The sequence below is a fragment of the Pan paniscus genome, chromosome 8 (genome assembly GCF_029289425.2).
Source record: "Pan paniscus chromosome 8, NHGRI_mPanPan1-v2.0_pri, whole genome shotgun sequence".
NCBI lineage: Eukaryota > Metazoa > Chordata > Mammalia > Primates > Hominidae > Pan > Pan paniscus.
In genome coordinates, this window is record NC_073257.2 from 124,852,932 (window position 1) to 124,871,998 (window position 19,067).

Sequence of the window (19,067 nt, forward strand, 5' to 3'; positions counted from 1 at the left end):
TTTTTGTGCTCAGCCAGGTAGTTTGAGATGAGTGTTCGACCACTTTGTCAACTTGGTGTTCTTTTCCACGTATCTTAGATTTTGATTCCAGCTCTCCATCAGTGCGTGAATTTGCACTGCTGTCTTAGAGACTATGGCATCACCCAAACAGTGGTAACTATGGTTGGACTGGTGTCTATTTCTATGACCATCTTCTGATTTTCAGAATGCTTAGAGGTTAGTTGGCTTTTAAAAGCAATATTACCTTTTTTTTTTTTTAAATGTCAGGCAGCATTACCTGTCAGATCATAATATTTTCATACACTTTGACAATTGTCATTCATTCCTGCAGGGGACTTCAAAACAAATTTTAAACAAGATGTTTTCCTAATTGTGGATGGATGAGCCTGCACAGACAGATTCATTCTTTTCTCTTTCCAAACCTCGTGCCTCCCAGATTTTTGAGGTTGAGATGAAGCACCAGAATAAATAGCTTTGGTTGCAAACCAGAAATCTTCCAAGGCTTGAAAATGGATGTGTGTGATAGTAGCCCATTCTAGGGGTACTGGAAGATTCTTTTCACTAGGGCTTTGGTGAGGCTGCCCTGTAGGGAAGAAGTCTTGTGTCAACAGTTTTTAAGTTGATTCAGTAAGCATTGTTGATGATTGAAATTGAAGAATTGTGAAGACAATTCATCTTGAGGAACAGAGAGCATAGGGTGTGAGCCAGGCTGCTGGGAGCAGACATTGACATACGGGCCGTCATCAAACTAATTGTTGTTTGAATTACCTGTTATGATCCGATGACAAATCTGCCTTGCTCCTGCCACTGGAGCAGAAAATGTAGCTTGAATTGGCGTGATGTTAGCAAGTGTAAACTGTACTTCAACAAGATGGATAAACCCAATTATGGGGCAGACCTGTAGAGAGAAAATCCATTTAAATCTCATAATGTTAAGCAGAGCTGTGTTTAATTCATTTGGACCAATTTGGGAATGATGTATGAGTGTTGGTGAACATTAGTCAAAGAGGGGACCACTTGGGGGAAAGGGATGTGCCGATGCCGCAGGCCACTCGGGGGAGGCAGCTGGGGTGTCGTCTCAGCAGCCTGCACTAATGGCGGGGAAAGGCAGAAATGACCAAACGATGTACTGCCTGCTGTCGGGGAGCAGCGCTGTGTAAATAAACCTATAAGGAAAACATACGAAGCAGAAAGGAGAGGAGTTGTTTTTCCTAAATGCTATTGACAGCCCAAAACATAAAGGAAATTTGAGGTTCCCTTTCTCTATTTCTAAACCCTGAAACCCTTATGGGCTCTGCTAAGCCTTGTAACAGGAGGCCTAGAAAAAGCTCTTGCCAGAAAGCTTAATGATGATTTGAAAGAGAGAAAGAAAAAGGACAGCTAAATTTAAATTGATATCTTGGGGCATTTGATTCTCTATTGGAAAGCAGTTAAGAGGGATTATTATTTTGAAATATATGTCTTATGCATATTTGAAATGGAGTCTAGAAGGTCTTGTCTATTTAAAAATCTCCCTGTCTATTTTTTAATAGCTACTAAGTGGTGACCCAGCTTTGCACATAGTGGGTGCTTAATGTATACTGATTAGGTGAATGAAAGCATTGAACTTGAGAGGCAGTTTTCAGAGCTAGATATTGGTGTTTTCTGTACCTCAAACTCATTAGGATGTATAAGGACCTCATATCCTAATTTCTCATAGTAGTCTTTTTTGGCTTTCATTCCCAGGAATTTTGTGATTTTTTTTTTTTTTTTTTTTTTTTTTGAGACGGAGTCTTGCTCTGTCACCCAGGCTGGAGTACAGTGGTGCGATCTGGGCTCAGTGCAAGCTCTGCCTCCTGGGTTCATGTGATTCTCCTGCCTCAGCCTCCCGAGTAGCTGGGACTACAGGCACCTGCCACCACGCCTGGCTAATTTTTTTTTTTTTTTGTATTTTTAGTAGAGATGAGGTTTCACTGTGTTAGCCAGGATGGTCTCGATCTCCTGACCTTGTGATCCACCTGTCTTGGCCTCCCAAAGTGCTGGATTATAGGTGTGAGCCACCGCGCCCGGCCAGATTTTGTGATTTTTATATAATAATATATGATTCCACTTCTTTTAAAATATATATATATTTTTTTATTATACTTTAAGTTCTAGGGTACATGTGCACAACGTGCAGGTTTGTTACATATGTATACATGTGCCATGTTGGTGTGCTGCACCCATTAACTTGTCATTTACATTAGGTATATCTCCTAATGCTATGATTCCACTTTTTATCCCTGCTCCTACATTGTTGGTTTTGCCAAGGATGTTCTTAGAAGACTCCAACCCTCTTTTATGTGGGGAGGAGGTGCTAAAGCCCCCTAGTGAGTTGGTATTGTTTTTTTTCTCTTTTGATTTGGGGGGTTTTCATCTTTCATGGAGTGGACTGGCCTTGGAGACTTCGCCTGTTGAAAGGAGAACTTAAAAGACTGGAGTGCATAAGGAGCTTGGCAATGGACCGCCAAGACATTCATGGTTGTGCACTCTTGCCTCAGTACCCATAAATCTAATGATTGGAAGTGCTGGGTGTAAGTGGAGGTTAAAGCCCTAGAATTTGTTTTCTGTAACTGGGGACAGTTCATTGTATGAGGTCATGGTGCACATTGAGTGCCCATTCCGGGCACATCTTTTGTCCCAGAGTCAAATTTGTTAGGATTTTATACCACTTTCTGGTGTTCTCCAAGTTTCAGCTTAGTTGAAGAACCAGTAAAAGAATGACAATAGGCTGGGTGCGGTGGCTCATGCCTGTAATTCCAGCACTTTGGGAAGCCGAGGCGGGCGGATCACTTGAGGTCAGGAGTTCGAGACCAGCCTGGCCAACCTGGTGAAATCCTGTCTCTCCTAAAAATACAAAAAATTAGGTGGGTGTAGTGGCATGCACCTGTAATTCCGGCTACTGGGGAGCTGAGGCAGGAGAATTGCTTGAACTGGGAGGCGGAGGTTGCAGTGAGCAGAGATGGCGCCACTGTACTCCAGCCTAGGTGACGGAGCAAGACCCTGTCTCAAAAAAAAAAAAAAAAAAAAGATAATAAACGAAGACCTCACAGTTATGTTTCAACACTATGAATTCTGAGAATCTGAATTTTCTGATCTAGTTACCAGTAGAATGTACGTAAAATACTTTGAGAAAATTTAAATTAGCATCTCCACCAAAAAGCCCCAGCACATTTAGCCCATGATTTGACCTGCCCAATGGGAGTCTTCCAAATCATTTAAGAACAAGTAAGTACTATTAATTAAATGAACTTGGAAGAAACATATCAGGATGTGCTTCCAAATCTGAAGGTATTTGTGCTGAAAGAATCATCTCTTGTGTTCCATGAGTTTTATGGGGGACTCTGTCTGGTTTGGCTCAAAAGCATTTGTCAGGTTTATACTCCTGAGGGTGGGGTATACACAGTGTGAACTGGGCAGGCAGTGAATAAGGGAATTTCTGGAGAACAGACCCTTAAGGAAAAGAAAGCCTCCGCTTTGCGGGTTAGAATGGCCAGTGTATGTTGGGGGCAAGTCTTTTCAGGGCCTTCTGTGGTTTTTGTCCTGGTGAGCTTACTGCTTTCTGATGTAATAGCAAAGCTGAAATCTTGCAGTAATGTGCAGAGAGGAATTTTTGTCCTTTGGATTAGCTTCTAAGATATAAATATATAGCAAAAGACCCAGGACTACTTAATTTGATACAGAAATGAAATGGTGAGTTATCTAGATAAGGGCTTGATTGATTTATGAAATGTATCAGACTCAATTCAGGAGTGTTCCGGGAGTCACGAAGTTCGGAACTAGATTCTTACCCTTAAAATCAAAAACAAACCTCCCCTGCTTCCCTCCTCCTGGTCTTAAGTCACTAGTTTTTATTCTGGAATCCAGCGGCATTTGTTTCTTTTTTTTTTTTGAAACGGAGTCTCGCTCTGTCGCCCAGCCTGGATGGAGTGCAGTGGCACGATCTTGGCTCACTGCAAGCTCCGCCTCCCGGGTTCATGCCGTTCTCCTACCTCAGCCTCCCGGTAGCTGGGACTACAGGCATCCACCACCACGCCCGGCTAATTTTTTGTATTTTTAGTAGAGACGGGGTTTCACAGTGTTAGCCAGGATGGTCTTGATCTCTTGACCTCGTGATCCGCCCGCCTCAGCCTCCCAAAGTGCTGGGATTACAGGCGTGAGCCACCATTCCCGGCCAAAGCATTTGTTTCTTAATAATTGCTGAAGAAGCCAAGAGTTTCCTGTTAATTAAAAAGAAAAATCACTGAAGCAATGTATAAAGACACTTTTTTCTTGAAAGAGAACTTAAAGGAAGATTTGAAAGTGCCCCTAAGCTAAGAACATTCTTACCAAACCACCAGTATGTTTTAGGCAGCCTGCTTTGCTTTGTGTTTTCTTGTCACTTGTTGCTGTTGCTACATTTTCATAATGGTGAAAGCAGATGAGAAATGTCTCCTCACAGAAGATACGATTTGCGAAGCTGTTTCTGTCTGAAGAATTGGCACTCAGGGCTTGAATTTGAGCAAGTAAAGGGCATCAATAATGTGATGGGCCCCTTTCCTTGGAAGAGACCCGTCCTCAAAAAAAAAAAAAAAAGAAAGAAAAAAAGGGGAAAAGCTGTGTTTTGCTTGGGTGACTTTTCAGCTTGGTTGAATTTGCCAGTTTATCTCTATCAGAAAATAAATCCTAATACTCCTGACATGATTTTGTCATTTTAGGATCGTTTAGGAAAAGCATCAAGTTAGTTTTTGCTGATTCGGTTGGTACCTCCGCCATCCTTAACTGTTTATTTAATAGTCATAAATTGAGAGTTTGGTGTTTCCTACCACCACCCTCTTTGGAATTTTTGGTCAAGATCATCTCCAGCCACCAAGTTTGCATAGCAGTGAAAGGAGCCCGACAATGACTTCAATGTGACGGGAACCAATGATGTGACTTGTAAAAAGTACACAGAGAAAACCACATGCCACATGCAAAGCAGATATGGTTTTGATTTCGGCCTCAGTGGTTCTCTTATCGTTTCTTTCGCCCTGAGAGTGGATTTTTATCTTTCGATCTGACTTCTGTTTTGGTCATGGTTTGTGGTTTCCTTTTGCCATCACAGCTCTTACATTTGGCTGCATGGGAACCAAAGTGACCAGGACTCCTGGTCGGTGGAAGTCTCAGGCAAGGCAGCCCCAGCATGCCAGCCCCCAGGAATATTGAGACTGCAGTGGCTTCAGAATTATTGCTCCCGTCCTGCTAACTCACAGGCTCCCCACCTGGGGATTCTTATCCCTCTGTCTTTGCTGCTTATGTAATACGTCTGTGGACTATTTTGGAAACATCTAGATCAACTTGTGATTGATCTTCCCATTCTATGTATTTCTCCTGGTTCCCTGCTTTTCTATCATCTCCTTTGGGAGGGAATATTTTTCCTCATTAACTAGTTTCCAGGTCAAAATTTCTCCATGAAGTATGAACTTTTCTTTATCCCAGTATTTAATTTCCACCACTTTTTTTTTTTTAAATAACATAAGGCTGAAACTTTTTAATTGGGCAGGTTACTTAATTGCTGTGTGGCTCTATTTTCTCATCTGTGAAAAGCAGGTTTACTGAGAAGACTGGCCTATCACGGGGATTCATGTGAGGCTCTGTCACAGGGGCCTAGTCCAGTACCTGGCACATAAGAAAGGTTTATTGGGTTTATGACTATTCCCAGTGGGGTGTTTCTGGGCAAATTGGGATAGCTGATCACCCTAACACAGTTGTTATTAAAACTCTTGCCAAGCTTACAAGTGGTGATATATTGTGGTGCATATCTCTTTTTTTCCCCGCTTGCTTAGTACCTCATAGCGGAATCTGGACTTGAGTTATTTCTCCTGAATAAAAGTAGTCCAGAATACCCTTTATTTTTGTTTTCTTCTTTGAGATGGAGTCTCACTCTGTTGCCCAGACTGGAGTGCAGTGGTGCGATCTTGGCTCATTGCAGCCTCCATCCACCTCCCGGATTCAAACAATTCTCCTGCCTCAGCCTCCCAAGTAGCTGGGACTACAGGCGCGCACTACCACGCCCGGCTAATTTTTGTATTTTTAGTAGAGACAGGGTTTTGCCATGTTGGCCTGGCTGCTCTTGAACTCCTGACCTCAAGTGATCTGCCCACCTTGGCCTCCCAAAGTGCTGGGATTACAGGTGTGAGCCACTGCCCCTGGCCCCAGAATACCCTTTGAAGAGAGTTAGGGTGAAAGAGTCCATGTTGTGATATCATTTGTCTCCCAATGGAGGGAAACCAAAAAGCCTGGGGGTGAGATGGGACTTATAATTATTATTTAGCTTCTGATGGGCATGAAATTAGTGACAGCAAGACAGGAATTTGCGGCCTTTTGGTTGTAACGTCTGCTCTGTTTTTGTTTTTTGTTTTTTTGTTTTTTTTTTTGGTCAGATTTCTGTTGCTTAGTACTTCATTAAAAAAATAAATTTAGGCTGGGCACGGTGGCTCATGCCTGTAATCCCAGCACTTTGGGAGGCCGAGGCGGGCAGATCATGAGGTCAGGAGATCGAAACCATCCTGGCTAACACGGTGAAACCCTGTCTCTACTAAAAATACAAAAAATTAGCAGGGCGTGGTGGTGGGCGCCTGTAGTCCCAGCTACTCCGGAGGCTGAGGCAGGGGAATGGTGTGAGTAAACCTGGGAGGTGGAGCTTGCAGTGAGCCGAGATCGCACCACTGCACTCCAGCCTGGGCGGCAGAGCGAGACTCTGTCTCAAATAAATAAATAAATAAATAAATAAATAAATAAAAAAGTCATCCTTTTCAGTTCTCAAATGGCAGAGGTCTGCATCCTGCCTTGCGAACCTATTAACACTCCTTTCTTTCTTTATGTGGGGTTTCCCTTGGGCCTCTGTGGTCAGGCTGTTGTTTGTCTGAGTTTGTAATAAGCGTGTAACAGCCTCCAATTTGCCTCAAAGACAAGTGGTGTTAGTTGGTTACTAGGGACAGGAGACCTTTGGAACTTGTGATTGGAAGCGAACTGCTCCAGGGTCCCTGGGTACCTGTGTCGTATGGGAGAAGGCACTGGTGTTTCACTGCAGATGAGTCTGTGCACACAGCATAGGTCAGCTTGTTGGAACTTTCTTGTGTGTCTCCTGAGGAAGCAATCAGTTAGTGGCCACGAACCCAGGCCTGTTCACACATAAACTTAGATGACAGTGGTGCAGTAGGGAGCTTGTCCAGAATGATTTATTCTCAAGAGTGGTGAAGACATAACTTCGATTCTCCCAGTCGACTTGAAAACAACCGTTGTTTTCTTAACACCTTCTGATTCCAGAAGGTACAGTTTAAACCTCCCTCATTTGCAGCAGGCTGAATTAAAACACAGTGCTTTGGGATCTATTTATTGCTATCTGTCTTTAACCTTTCAGAAGCCAAAATGAAAAGAGAAATCAGAAAGCAGTGTTGGTCAATAGACTTTCCCCCCGTACTTACCTCCTTTTGGCTTGGGGAGCTGTAAAACAGTAGGTTATACCCTCCCACCCTTCCCCAGCCCCCTTCAGAAGACTTGTGTTTCAGCAGGCTTTGTGAATCAGAAAGCTATGTTTTGTTTTTGTTTTTTTTTGGCATTTGCCAGAACTCTATAGCTGTTCAGTGGCCTTAGGCTGCGGAAGGCCTGTTTTCCTCCCCTCCTTTACTCTAAATTGTCCCGGGCATTCTGGCTGATGGCATGGCTTTTTAGCAAGAGCAGTGCCTTACCTCTTTAATTGGTTAGTTCCTCTAAGTGATGATTTATTCCCTACCTATCAGAAATGTCTTAATTTACTTAATTGCATAGCCCCCCCCCACCCATTTTAAGTCCCCTCCCTCTAAAAAAAAATTAATACCAACAACAAAACTATTTCCCCAGGCAGTGCATTGTGAGATGAGGCATTTTTCTCTGGGGAGAACCTTGTCTTTGTGTATGGCAGTGGGGAAGAATTAATTAAGGGAGAGGATGAAGCTTAGTAATTGAAGTTAGGGGCCCAGGAGCTCTGAACACTCCTAGGTCTGCTGTTAAATTATCTGGTTGCAGATAGCTGGTTCTCTGGGTCTTGGTTTGCTCATCTGTGAAATGCCCCCACAGGATGGATGCAGTGGTAAGACCAATTAATTAGAAGCCATAAAAGTGTTGTTTTATCTGAAGTTAAGCGTTTTTGTTGTAATAAGGAGGCGTTCTGGGATGATGGATAAAACGCTTTGGCACTGAAGTCAGACGTAGCTGGGGACTCAAGTCAGCAGTGTCCGTTTATTGCCTGTGGGACCGCCCTGAGCCTTAGTTTTATCTATATAATGGGGATAAAACCTCTCTCCGAGGATTAAATGGGATAACATGTACAGCGCCACAGCGCTGACACAATGGCCCATGCTAAGGAAAGAGCAACGGTGATTACTTTATTGGAAAGGAAATGATACCTGTGATCCTGGCAGGCTCTAGCTGTTGCTGGGGTACTTTGGTTCCTTTCACTTCTAGGGAAGGCAAGTGGCTACTTTGTGGTTGGTTTTCTTGTCTTTTCAAACTTCCATCTCTTCTGGTTAAATTTCTTCTGCTTCTCAGAAGCTGTAAGAGATGAACCCTATTCTCCTTGTCAGATGGATATCAAAATAGGGCTTTCAAATGGACTTCAGGATCCTTCCATGGAATGAAACAAATTCATTTGCTACCCATTTTCACTCTTATTTTAGTGACCCCCTCCCCCAAGACATATAATATATAAACACATACATTGATTTTCTTTCTTTTTTCTTGTATTACTACAAGGATCAGTTTCTTCTGGCCTAAGTCCAGAAACAACATGCCTGTCTTTTTTCATTGTTGAGGAAAAACAGTCTGAAGGCACCATAATTCCTTAAATTGGATTTCAATTCTTGATCCCCTTATGTTCGGTAAACAGAGTGTTATATGAAACATCATTGTTTAGGAGCAAGAGGCTGGCAGCCTTGCTTTTTTTTGGGTGGAAGGGTCCTTGATTGGAGCCTCCTGGGGTGAGGCTGTGGGTGGGGTCCCCTAGAGGTGAATGCCCCCCCTTCAATTGGGATGGAGGCATTAATCCCTTTCCAAAAAATGCTGGTAGAAGTTGGGAGGGCTGCCTGTTAGTGAGCAGAGTTTAGCTTGGAAAGAAGCCTGTAGTTTGTGTGTGTGTGTGTGTGTGTGTGCATTCTTGTTAACTCTATTAGTGCCATGGGCAGCCGCTACTTCACTTGAAAGCTTTGGAGTTTCTATATTCAAATCAAAGTCACCCAGAAGCAAAGATGAAGGGGACAGTGTGATCTTCAAAGACAAGGGAGTAAAAAAGTAGTGGGGAATATTTTCCTGGGTAATTCTGCACCCCCGCTCCCACCTTTACAGAAACACTAAGGGCCTTAGCCACTTCCTCTTTCTTGGTGGTTATGTGGGTATTCAGGCTCTGGTCAAGCCATTGGCTGTTTGTGGAGCAGGAGACAGATGACTTGGGAAAGCAACATGAAAATGTCTTGGGTTGGTTTTGAGCTTGCATGGGGGGAGTGAGTCAGTAGATGCTTCTCGGTTTCTCTCTCTTCCTCTCTTGCCTTTCCTCCTTTCTTTGAGCTTGTTTCGCTCTGCGAGTACAGGCTTGGCACCCACTTACCCAAGAACTGATTAGTTCCTAAAAGAAGCAGTGAGTTGATTGCTTACAGAGATGATGTAAGCTTTGCTCTGGGGTACATCAACTTGGATTTCTTATGCTTTATCTTATAAAGCCTAAATTAACAGCTGGTTTGGTTTGAGTTCTCCGGGATCTGACTAAGGGATTAGAGTCCATTCTCAAGTGAGTCAATCTAGTTTAATTTATTTCAGGTCTATCAAAAAAGATCAATCAAAGCTCTTTTGAAAGTAAAGCTATAATCGGTCTGCACACTTATAAGTCACTGTTGTTGCACTTGGTGTTTCTCTCTGGTGGAAAAATGCCCAGGCTGTGGTTAAGAGGATGTATTAGAGCATTTTCTGTGTACCTCCCTTTCTTGCAGCCTCCACACCTCCCTGGGAAGATTTTGAGGAAGTGTCATGTTTGAGAACCCCACTTAAGTGGGAGCTGCACTCACCTCCGTCTCCTTTTTCTCTGGGGATACTGGATCCCTGTTTTGGAAGTTTCTAGTTCAGTATAATTTTAATACCTGGACCTGAACAAGTCCAGCCTGTTTTATGTCACTGTTTTTGCTCCTGGGCTTTTTCTTGCAGATATTGGTGGGTGAAGACATGCATTGAATTCTTTCCAGAATGTCTGCTGTGAAGAATTACTCATGTCATTTGCAAGGCTTAAGGTGAAGCATTCGCTGCTATGGTCGATCTAGGCTTTTGTGGGCACTGGAAACGACAACCCGAGTTGTTCATTTCTTTTGTTTCTATTTTAAAAATACTTACCGAGCATCTTCTGGTAGCTAAGAACTATTCGAGATACACTTGATGTGCCAAGAGAAACATCAAGATAAAGGAGGTAGTTAAGAGCTTGACTGTAGAGTTAGACCTGTCTTTGAATCCTAGCTTTGCTACTTTGTGACTTTATATGACCTGCAGCAAATAAATCTCAGTTTCCTTGTCTGTAAAATAGGCATAGTAAAACTGTCTCCCTCCAAGGATTGTTGTGATAATGAAATGAAATGATACTGTATCTTTTGCTTTTTAAATAAGCCACTTCTGGGGAGCTTCCAGGAAGCAGAAGTTTTTTTTTTTTTTCCCCCAAATGCATTCAAAAGAAACAAATCTCCTTTTACTACCATAACGGTGTATGTGAATGTCCTGGCGGATGCTCTCAAGAGCGTCAACAATGCGGGAAAGAGAAGCAAACACCAGGTTCTTCTCAGGTGGAGCTCCAGAGTCGTCCAGTTTCTAAGTGTGATGATGAAGCATGGGTGCATTGACGAATTTGAAATTATCGATCATCACGAAGCAGGGAAGATTGTGATGAACCTCACAGGCAGGTTAAACAAGTGTGAAGTGGTCAGCTGGAGATTTGATGTGCAGCTCAAAGATCTAAAAAGATGGCAGAATCATCTGCTCCTGTCCCAGCAGCTGGCCTGCATTGTGCTGACCTCAGCTGGCATCATGGACCACAAAGAGGTGAGATGAAAACACACAGGAGGAAAAAGCCTGGGATTCTTTTTCTAGGGGTGTAATACACCCATGCAAAAAATAAATAAATAAATAAATAAATAAAAATAAAATAAAAATGCCTCAATGGGGGAAAAAAAACGCACCAGAGACAAATACTTATTTAGGATCTGTAATGTACCCATTGCCATACCTAGGCATCCTAGATACAGCAACATATCCCTGCCCTTTAGGAATGTACAGTTTACTGGGAAAAAGATAACACTTATCAGAGGAGGGTGTTTGGGACTGTGAATCCCGTGTGTGTGTGTGTTTTGAGACAGAGTCTTGCTCTTGTTGCCCAGGCTGGAGTACAGTGGCTCTCAGCTCATGGCAACCTCTGTCTCCTGGGTTCAAGCAATTCTCTTGCCTCAGCCTCCCGAGTAGCTGGGATTACAGGTGCCTGCCACCAGGCTGGGCTGATTTTTTGTATTTTTAGTAGTGATGGGGTTTTGCCATGTTGGCCAGGCTGGTCTCGAACTCCTGACCTCAGGTGATCCACCCGCCTCAGCCTCCCAAAGTGCTGGGATTACAGGCGTGAGCCACTGCACCTGGCCCGTGTGTTGTTTTGAGCTTCTGTCTTATGTACCACTTCCCTTGGCTCAAGGAGTCCTTTTTATCTTTCTTCCACTTGACTAAATGAGAATAGTGTGGGTCACTCTCTACCTGCCTCCCATCTGTGGTTCCTTTTGGAGATAGGCCGAGTGGGCCACTCACCCTTTAATTTTCTCTTAGTTTCCTTTCTCTACACCAGTTTGAACCTTAGTATTATCACTAATGCAAATATGAGCCTAGGCTCAATTTTTCCAGTTATGAAATGGGGCTGGCATTATTCTGTGATGTGCATGTTAAGAGAGGGGAAAGCTCACATTTTTGAGGTCCTCTTGTGGTTCTATTTTGTGTAGGAACTCACGCTTTGTTTATTCAGCAATCATTCCTCCAGAAATAACCTTAATAGCAACAAGAAAAAAGAATAGGTGTTTTTTGAGCTCTCTCTATCTGCCAGTTTCTCTATATATGAACATTATATATTGCAACGTAACACTCACAATGCCTTTAAACATCATCCCCGTTATACAGATAAGAAAACAGAATTTCAAAGAAGGTAGGGGACTTGCCCAGGGATACATAGCTAGCAAGTGGCAGCACTGGATTGAGTCTGGGCCTTGTCTGAGGCTCGGGTCCTGTCATGCTCTGCGGTTGCTATGTTGACATGCAAAGGGAGAGGCAGCTGCTGGGAGTCTAGGTGGGTTTCTCTTTGAGAATGCTAACGTGAACCCTCAAGGTGAATCAGAATCCTTTTGCAAGTGAATAATCAGATGTAGATTCCTGTGTCTCCCTGTAAAATGAAAGCCTCTTTTTTACAAGGTCCAGTATAGACCTGAAGCTGGGTTACTCTGGAATTTCCCTCTCTGGCTGGAGTGACTGAGGCCTTGCACGTGACATTGGTGAGGACTCGCAGCCTCAGGTCTGGCTTCCCTTAGCAACCCCCCTTTCCTGTCTCTGCTTCTGGAGTTAACCATTAAAAAAAAAAAAAAAAGAAAAAAAGCCAAAACACTTTATAAAGTTACATGCTGGGTTTCTTCTATGTCCTAGAAACTGTCTTAATTCATCTTCCCCTTTACTCTTATATGAGCAGGAAGAAAAAAAAATTGCTAGTCAATGCTAATAATTATGGCATGTAATGTAATTGGAAGTGTTTCATTGACATGCTCATGAGAGTTTGCGGCTTCATCTTCAGGCTGGGATGTAGCACTAGACTTGCCTTGAGTGGCTGCACAAGCCTTTGATGCAGGTAGACCATATTATAAATAGGCGCGTTGCTATGGTGAGGATGGCAGTCCTTGCTTGCTGTGGGTAACCTTTTCTACCTTCTCGGACACTGTTTTAAAACACAGCAGCGTGATAGCATTTCATTTAATTTGGACCAAGGTGGGGTAGATGAAATGTTGAGATTTAGATCTAAAATGTTGTTGTGGTGTTTCAGGGGGTTCTGGCTCACCTAGTACTATGGAAGATTTTGCAGATTGGGCTTCCTCATGATTTATTTAGAAATAGATTTTCTAATAGATGGGGTGAGGGGAGGGTGGTGGGCAGAAGGCTGGGCTTTCTTCTCTTCCCCCTCCTCCTTTCATTGAGCATTTCTGCGAATGTGTTGGCTTTGATGCCCCAGCAGCTCATACAGTGAAATGGAAGTTCAGGTTGGCACGTTGCAGAAATGATTATTCCTGGTAGTACGTTTCCCATTACTGTTAATAATATAAAGACAATTGCCTGCCTCTCAGGACTCCTGCACGTGGCTACAGTCATTTCTTCATGGAATTAGACACACAGCAGTGGGGACCAGGAGTGTTTTATTAGTGATTGTCCTCCTGCAAGTTTCCAGGGTATCTCAGCTTAGACACATGAATTATTTTTTCCTGTTGCTTGGAGGGTATACTTTTAATTATATTCATTCAATAACAGAGCAGTTCAGGTTTGTAAAATATTTTTTCTCCCCCAACCTTTTCCCCAGCATACATCCCCGTCCCGTAAGTTTCTGGGCAGAGACAATCTCAGGAACCTAAAGGTTGCTAAAAAATTAGCTAGTTGGCCAGGCGCATGACTCATGCCAGTAATCCCAGCACTTTGGGAGGCTGAGGCGGGTGGATCGCTTGAGCCCAGAAATTCGAGACCAGCCTAGACAACATGGCAAAACCCTGTCTCTACAAACAAAACAAAATCTAGCTGGGCATGGTGGTGCATGCCTGTAGTCCCAGCTACTGGGGAGGCCGAGGTGGATGGGCGATTGAGCTCAGGAGGTCCAGGCTGCAGTGAGCCGTGATTGTGCCACTGCACTGCAGCCTGGATGACTGAGTGGGACCCTGTCTCAATAATAAATAAATAAATAAATAAATAAAAAATAAAAAAAAATTAGCTAGCCAAGCTGCTTATAGGTCTTTTACATGGCCAAGCCACTTTCTCACCTTTAAAATGGTAATAACGTTTCCTTACTCATCTCAATGGGTTTTGAGTGCCAAGACAGACCGTTTGATGGAAGCCCTCTGGGGAGAAAAATGCTACCCAAGACAGGCTTTTCAATTGGAGACTGATCCATTGGTGTTTTGGTCAGTTGGTGTTGAAATCCCTATTTTTCCAGCTCAGGACTGCCTCTCTCCCTGGAATTCTTCCCGAGGTGAGTTCTGCAGCCTTCCTTGGGAACTCTCAGCCTCTGGATCCCTTCTTGCCAGGTGGAGTGGACATGCCAAAGTGGTGGGCCAGACTCGGACTGCCTGGCTTGTCTCAGCACCTTTGGGGACCCACTTCCCCTCTCTGGGAACTGGGGAAGCTAACAGAGATCTTGCTAGAGGGGTGGAATCCTGTATCCATGTGAGGTTGTACCCCCAGGCTCCTGAGTGGTTTGAAAGTGGGGAACCCTGGCCGGGCGCGGTGGCTCATGCCTATAATCCCAGCACTTTGGGAGGCTGAGGCGGGCAGATCACAAGGTCAGGAGATCAAAACCATCCTGGCTAACACGATGAAACCCCGTCTCTACGTGCGTGGTGGCTGGCACCTATAGTCCCAGCTGCTCGGGAGTCTGAGGCAGGAGAATGGCGTGAACCCGGGAGGCGGAGCTTGCAGTGAGCGGAGATCGCCCCACTGCACTCCAGCCTGGGCGACAGAGCGAGACTCCATCTCAAAAAAAAAAAAAAAAAGAAAAAAAAAAGAAAGTGGGGAACTCCTCCCCCAGGATGAGAAGAGCCATGGGGTGAGTCTCTGCCACCGCCAAGGGGAGTCAGGCTCAGAGGCTGCTACAGGGACAGCCAGCTCTCTTTAGATGGTCCCCACCATCTAGTCAGGGCTTGTTACATATGGAGCAGAGACAGCGCAGGCTGCTGCTGTTTTCCTGGAGAAGGCCCCTGTCGGTCTGATCAGCTGTAGCTGACCTTTCCTCCTTGTGCTTTTTGGGGAGGGAGCCTTGGAAGGAGTAGGGCACGTGGGGCACTCTGCTTCCTGGCCCCACACTGGCGAACCTATGGATTCTGCCTCTGATTCCTGAGGAAACATCACTGTGAAGGTGGAATGAGCCACATACAGAGGTGGCTGTTGGGGCCAGGGAGGGGTGAAACGCCCCCAGGGTGTACATTGCACCAAAAGCCAGGCTGCATATAGACCTCAGGATGGGCTGGCTTTTGGATTTATTTAGAAGTATTTCCAGAGGGTAACCTCATTGGCTACAAAGCATGTCTGAACAAGAGCTCCGTTGTTCATTCCCAGCCCTGTTACCCTGGCAGGATGCAGACTCCAGGCGGCCTGTTGGTCAGGCCTTGGACTCAGAGAGCAGTGAAGCCTGAGGAGGGGTGGGGGGTAGAGGCGTGAGTGGTCTAGGGCCTCAGTCCCTCCAGGACACCCCTTGCCAAGCGCAGAGAAAGCTCTGCCCATCCGTCCCCTCAGGCAGTGGGATTGGGCAACCTGGGAAGCAGTGAATGTGCGTCGGTAGCATAGATTCCATTCCGCACGCCACCCTCGCCTCCGCCCCCCAACCCTGGGAGGGATGCATGCCCTCCGGGAGACACCCAGACCCGACAGAGAGGCCTTTGTTGGAGCTGGAGGTGAGAATCTGTGGGCGTTGGGATTCCTGGGTTCGAGTTCCAGCTCACTGCCAATTGCCCGAGTGCTGGGCGAACATTTCTGGAATCAAAAGGAGTGCAGCCTGCCCAGCAGGGCCTACGGGAGCCGGAGGCTGCAGGGTGCTAAGATTGCGTTATCTTTACCAAGTGCCCGGAGCTCCTGGGGGGGAAGAGAGAGTCCTAGGACTCAGGATAGGAGGTGGTTGGAGTTTCTCGAGGAAGACTCCATGCTTTGGTTCTGGCCCCTGGAAACCCCTCCTGAGGACTGGACCTCCAAGCAGACCCCCTCTGTGACTCCGGAATGCAGTGTTACTCTCTTATATTTCTTTCTTTTTTCTTTCTTTTTTTTTTTTTTGAGACGGAGTCTCACTCTGTCACCCAGGCTGGAGTGCAGTGGCACGATCTTGGCTCACTGCAACCTCCGCCCTCCGAGTTCAAGCGATTCTCCTGCCTCAGCCTCCCAAGTAGCTGGGATTACAGGTGCCTGACACCGCGCCTGGCTAATTTTTTGTATTTTTAGTAGAGATGGGGTTTTACCATCTTGGCCAGGCTGGTCTTGAACTCCTGACCTCTTAATCCACCCGCCTCGGCCTCCGAAAGTGCTGGGATCACAGGCGTGAGCCACCGCACCCGGCCACTGTCTTGTATTTCTAACGTCCCCCTGACTTTTCTGATCATGTAATTCTTAACTTTCTCAAAACTGAGATTTGTCACATGTCCTCTCCCCACCCCATTTTGTGAATCAGAGTCTTCCAGGGGCAGGACCTGGAGAATGGGTCTTTATTAACACACATGTGAAAATGCTTTTGCCAGCAAGGCGCGGTGGCTCATGCATGTAATCCCGGCACTTTGGGAGGCCGAGGCCGGCGGATCACTTGAGGTCAGCCTGGCCAACATGGTAAAACCCTGTCTCTACTAAAAATACAAAAATTAGCTGGGTGTGGTCGTGGGCACCTGTAGTCCCACCTACTCGAGAGGCTGAGGCATGAGAATCACTGGAACCCAGGAGGCAGAAGTTGCAGTGAGCCGAGATCACACCACTGGACTCCAGCTTGGGTGATAGAGTGAGACTCTGTCTCAAAAAAAGAAAACAAAAAGAAAACGCTTTTGCCATGGGCTGTCTCCTGCTTCTGCTTTGCATTGGGCCTCTGTACCTAGGTTGCAAGATTCCTCAGGGTGCACCTGGGCTTATCGTTATCTGTAAGTTATCCCAGCAAGCACTTAAAACACAGTGTTGGACAATGAATCCCCTCTACAAGAGAGGGACAGGGCAAAAACGACACCTCTTGCCTCGCAAGCTGTCTTGGGCCAAACCTCAGGTCTATTCTTTCTTTTTTTTGAAAGTAGTGGCTGGGCACGGTGGCTTACGCCTGTAATCCCAGCACTTTGGGAGGCCAAGGCGGGCGGATCTTGAGGTCAGGAGTTCGAGACCAGCTTGGCCAACATGGTAAAACTCCATCTCTACTAAAAATACAAAAAATTAGCTGGGCGTGGTGGCGCACGCCTGTAGACCCAGCTACTCTGGAGGCTGAGGCAGGAGAATCACTTGAACCTGGGAGGCAGAGGTTGCAGTGAGCTGAGACCATGCCATTGCACTCCAGCCTGGGCGACAGAGCGAGACTCTGTCTCAAAAAAAAAAAAAAAAAAAAGAAAGTAGCAGCTCTACTGAGATATTTAGAAACCATAAAATCCACCTATTTGAGGTGTACAATTGAGTGATTTTCTGTATAGTCACAGATCTGTGCAGTCATCCACACCCTCTAACTCCGGGACATTTTCCTCACCCCCAAGGAGAAACCTCCCTTACCCATTAGCAGTCACTCCTCATTTCCTCTCCCCCCAGCCCCTAGCAATCACTGTGGATTTGCCTGTTCTTGACATTTCATATAAACGGTATCATAAAATCTACGGGCTTTTGTGTCTGTCTGCTTTCACTTAGCATACGGTTCTCAAGGTTCATCCAGTATTGTAGCATCTATCAGTATGTCATTCCTTTTTATGGCCAAATAATATTTTATTGTATGGATAGACATTTTGTTTATTCATTTATCTGTTTTTGGTTATTATGAGTAACACTACTATGAACATTTTGCACAAATTTTTGTATTGACATATGTTTTCATTTCTCCTGGGTATAGTCCTATGAGTGGAATTGCTGGGTCATATAATAAATAACTGTTTAACATTTTGGGGAACTGCCAAACTTTTAAAATCTTGGGTTCTGTGATGTACCAGTTGTGTTAGGCAGCACAGCAAAATGTGACTTTTGATTGCCAGAAACAATATTTAAAAAGTGGTTATAAAAAGTGGTTTGGGAGGCTGAGGCAGGAGGATCACTTGAGCCCAGGAGTTTGAGACCAGCCTGGGCAACATAGTGAGACCCTGTTAAAAAAAAAGAAGGCCAGGCACAGTGGCTCATGCCTGTAATCCCAGCACTTTGGGAGACTGAGGCGAGCAGATCACCTAAGGTCAGGAGTTCCAGACCAGCCTGGCCAACATGGCGAAACCCCATCTCTACTAAAAATACAAAAATTAGCCAGGCCTGGTGGCGGGCGCCTGTAATCCCAGCTACTCAGGAGGCTTGAGGCAGGAGAATCGCTTGAACCCGGGAGGCTGAGGTTGCAGTGAGCAGAGATCATGCCATTGCACTCCAGCCTGGGCAACAAGAGCAAAACTGTGTCTCAAAACAAATGAAAAGAAAAGGCTGTCATGTTAGATCCACCCTCCTCCTCAGGGGAACCCCTGGGCTGCTCTCTGGGTAGAGATGGGAACCCAGGCCTCAGGCCAGTGAGTGGAAGGAAACTTTGGGATGATTGACTTGGGACTGGGCTAGAGGTGAAGAATCTCCCAGTAGGCAAAGTTCGGCCTTACGTTTTTTTGTTTCAAGCAAACCACATCATTACCCACAGAGGCCATTGGTGAGATATTTGTAAGTCTCCTGACAGTGGCTGGAGTTCGTTGCTTGGTTGTTGTTTCTCTGTCTCAGCCCTGGAGATGGGAGTGACCACCTGCTCTCTCTGGACAGAGGCTGTCCACGTTCATGCAATTCCTTGGACACCGGTGGTGCAGCGGGAGGCGTAACTGGGAGTGGGAGACCCTGAACTGTGCCAGTTCTTGCAGAGTATCACTGTGACTTCAGGCGAGTCACCCCACATCAGGCAGCTCAGAACAAGGGATTGATCTAGAAGGACCTTTCACCTGGGCTATTCTGTGACTCAAATTATCTTCTCCTAAGCCCACTACTGCCTAGTGTGTTGGTTAAATTAGCCTAAAGGTCATTCCCTCGGAGAGGCCCTCTGGGAAACATCCCTTTCCTGAGAGTCACTGCTTGCTGGCGCCTGC

The 19,067-nt window shown here is 45.4% G+C and overlaps 2 protein-coding genes across 48 annotated transcripts in view; both read left to right on the plus strand.

The window, feature by feature from the left end:
* The window catches only part of TCF7L2 (transcription factor 7 like 2), a 217,607-nt gene that overhangs the window by 26,540 nt on the left and 172,000 nt on the right, over positions 1–19,067 (plus strand). The gene's annotated exons all lie outside the window — the stretch shown is intronic.
* Positions 10,725–11,195, plus strand: LOC134731150 (small ribosomal subunit protein uS8-like). The gene has a single exon (XM_063607906.1). The coding sequence runs from the start codon at positions 10,864–10,866 to the stop codon at positions 11,092–11,094; it is 231 nt and encodes a 76-aa protein (XP_063463976.1). The 5' UTR covers positions 10,725–10,863; the 3' UTR covers positions 11,095–11,195.

Coding starts and splice junctions, on each gene's coding strand:
- LOC134731150 (XM_063607906.1), top strand. CDS start 10,864: ATGATGAAGCATGGGTGCATTGACGAATTTGAAATTATCGATCATCAC.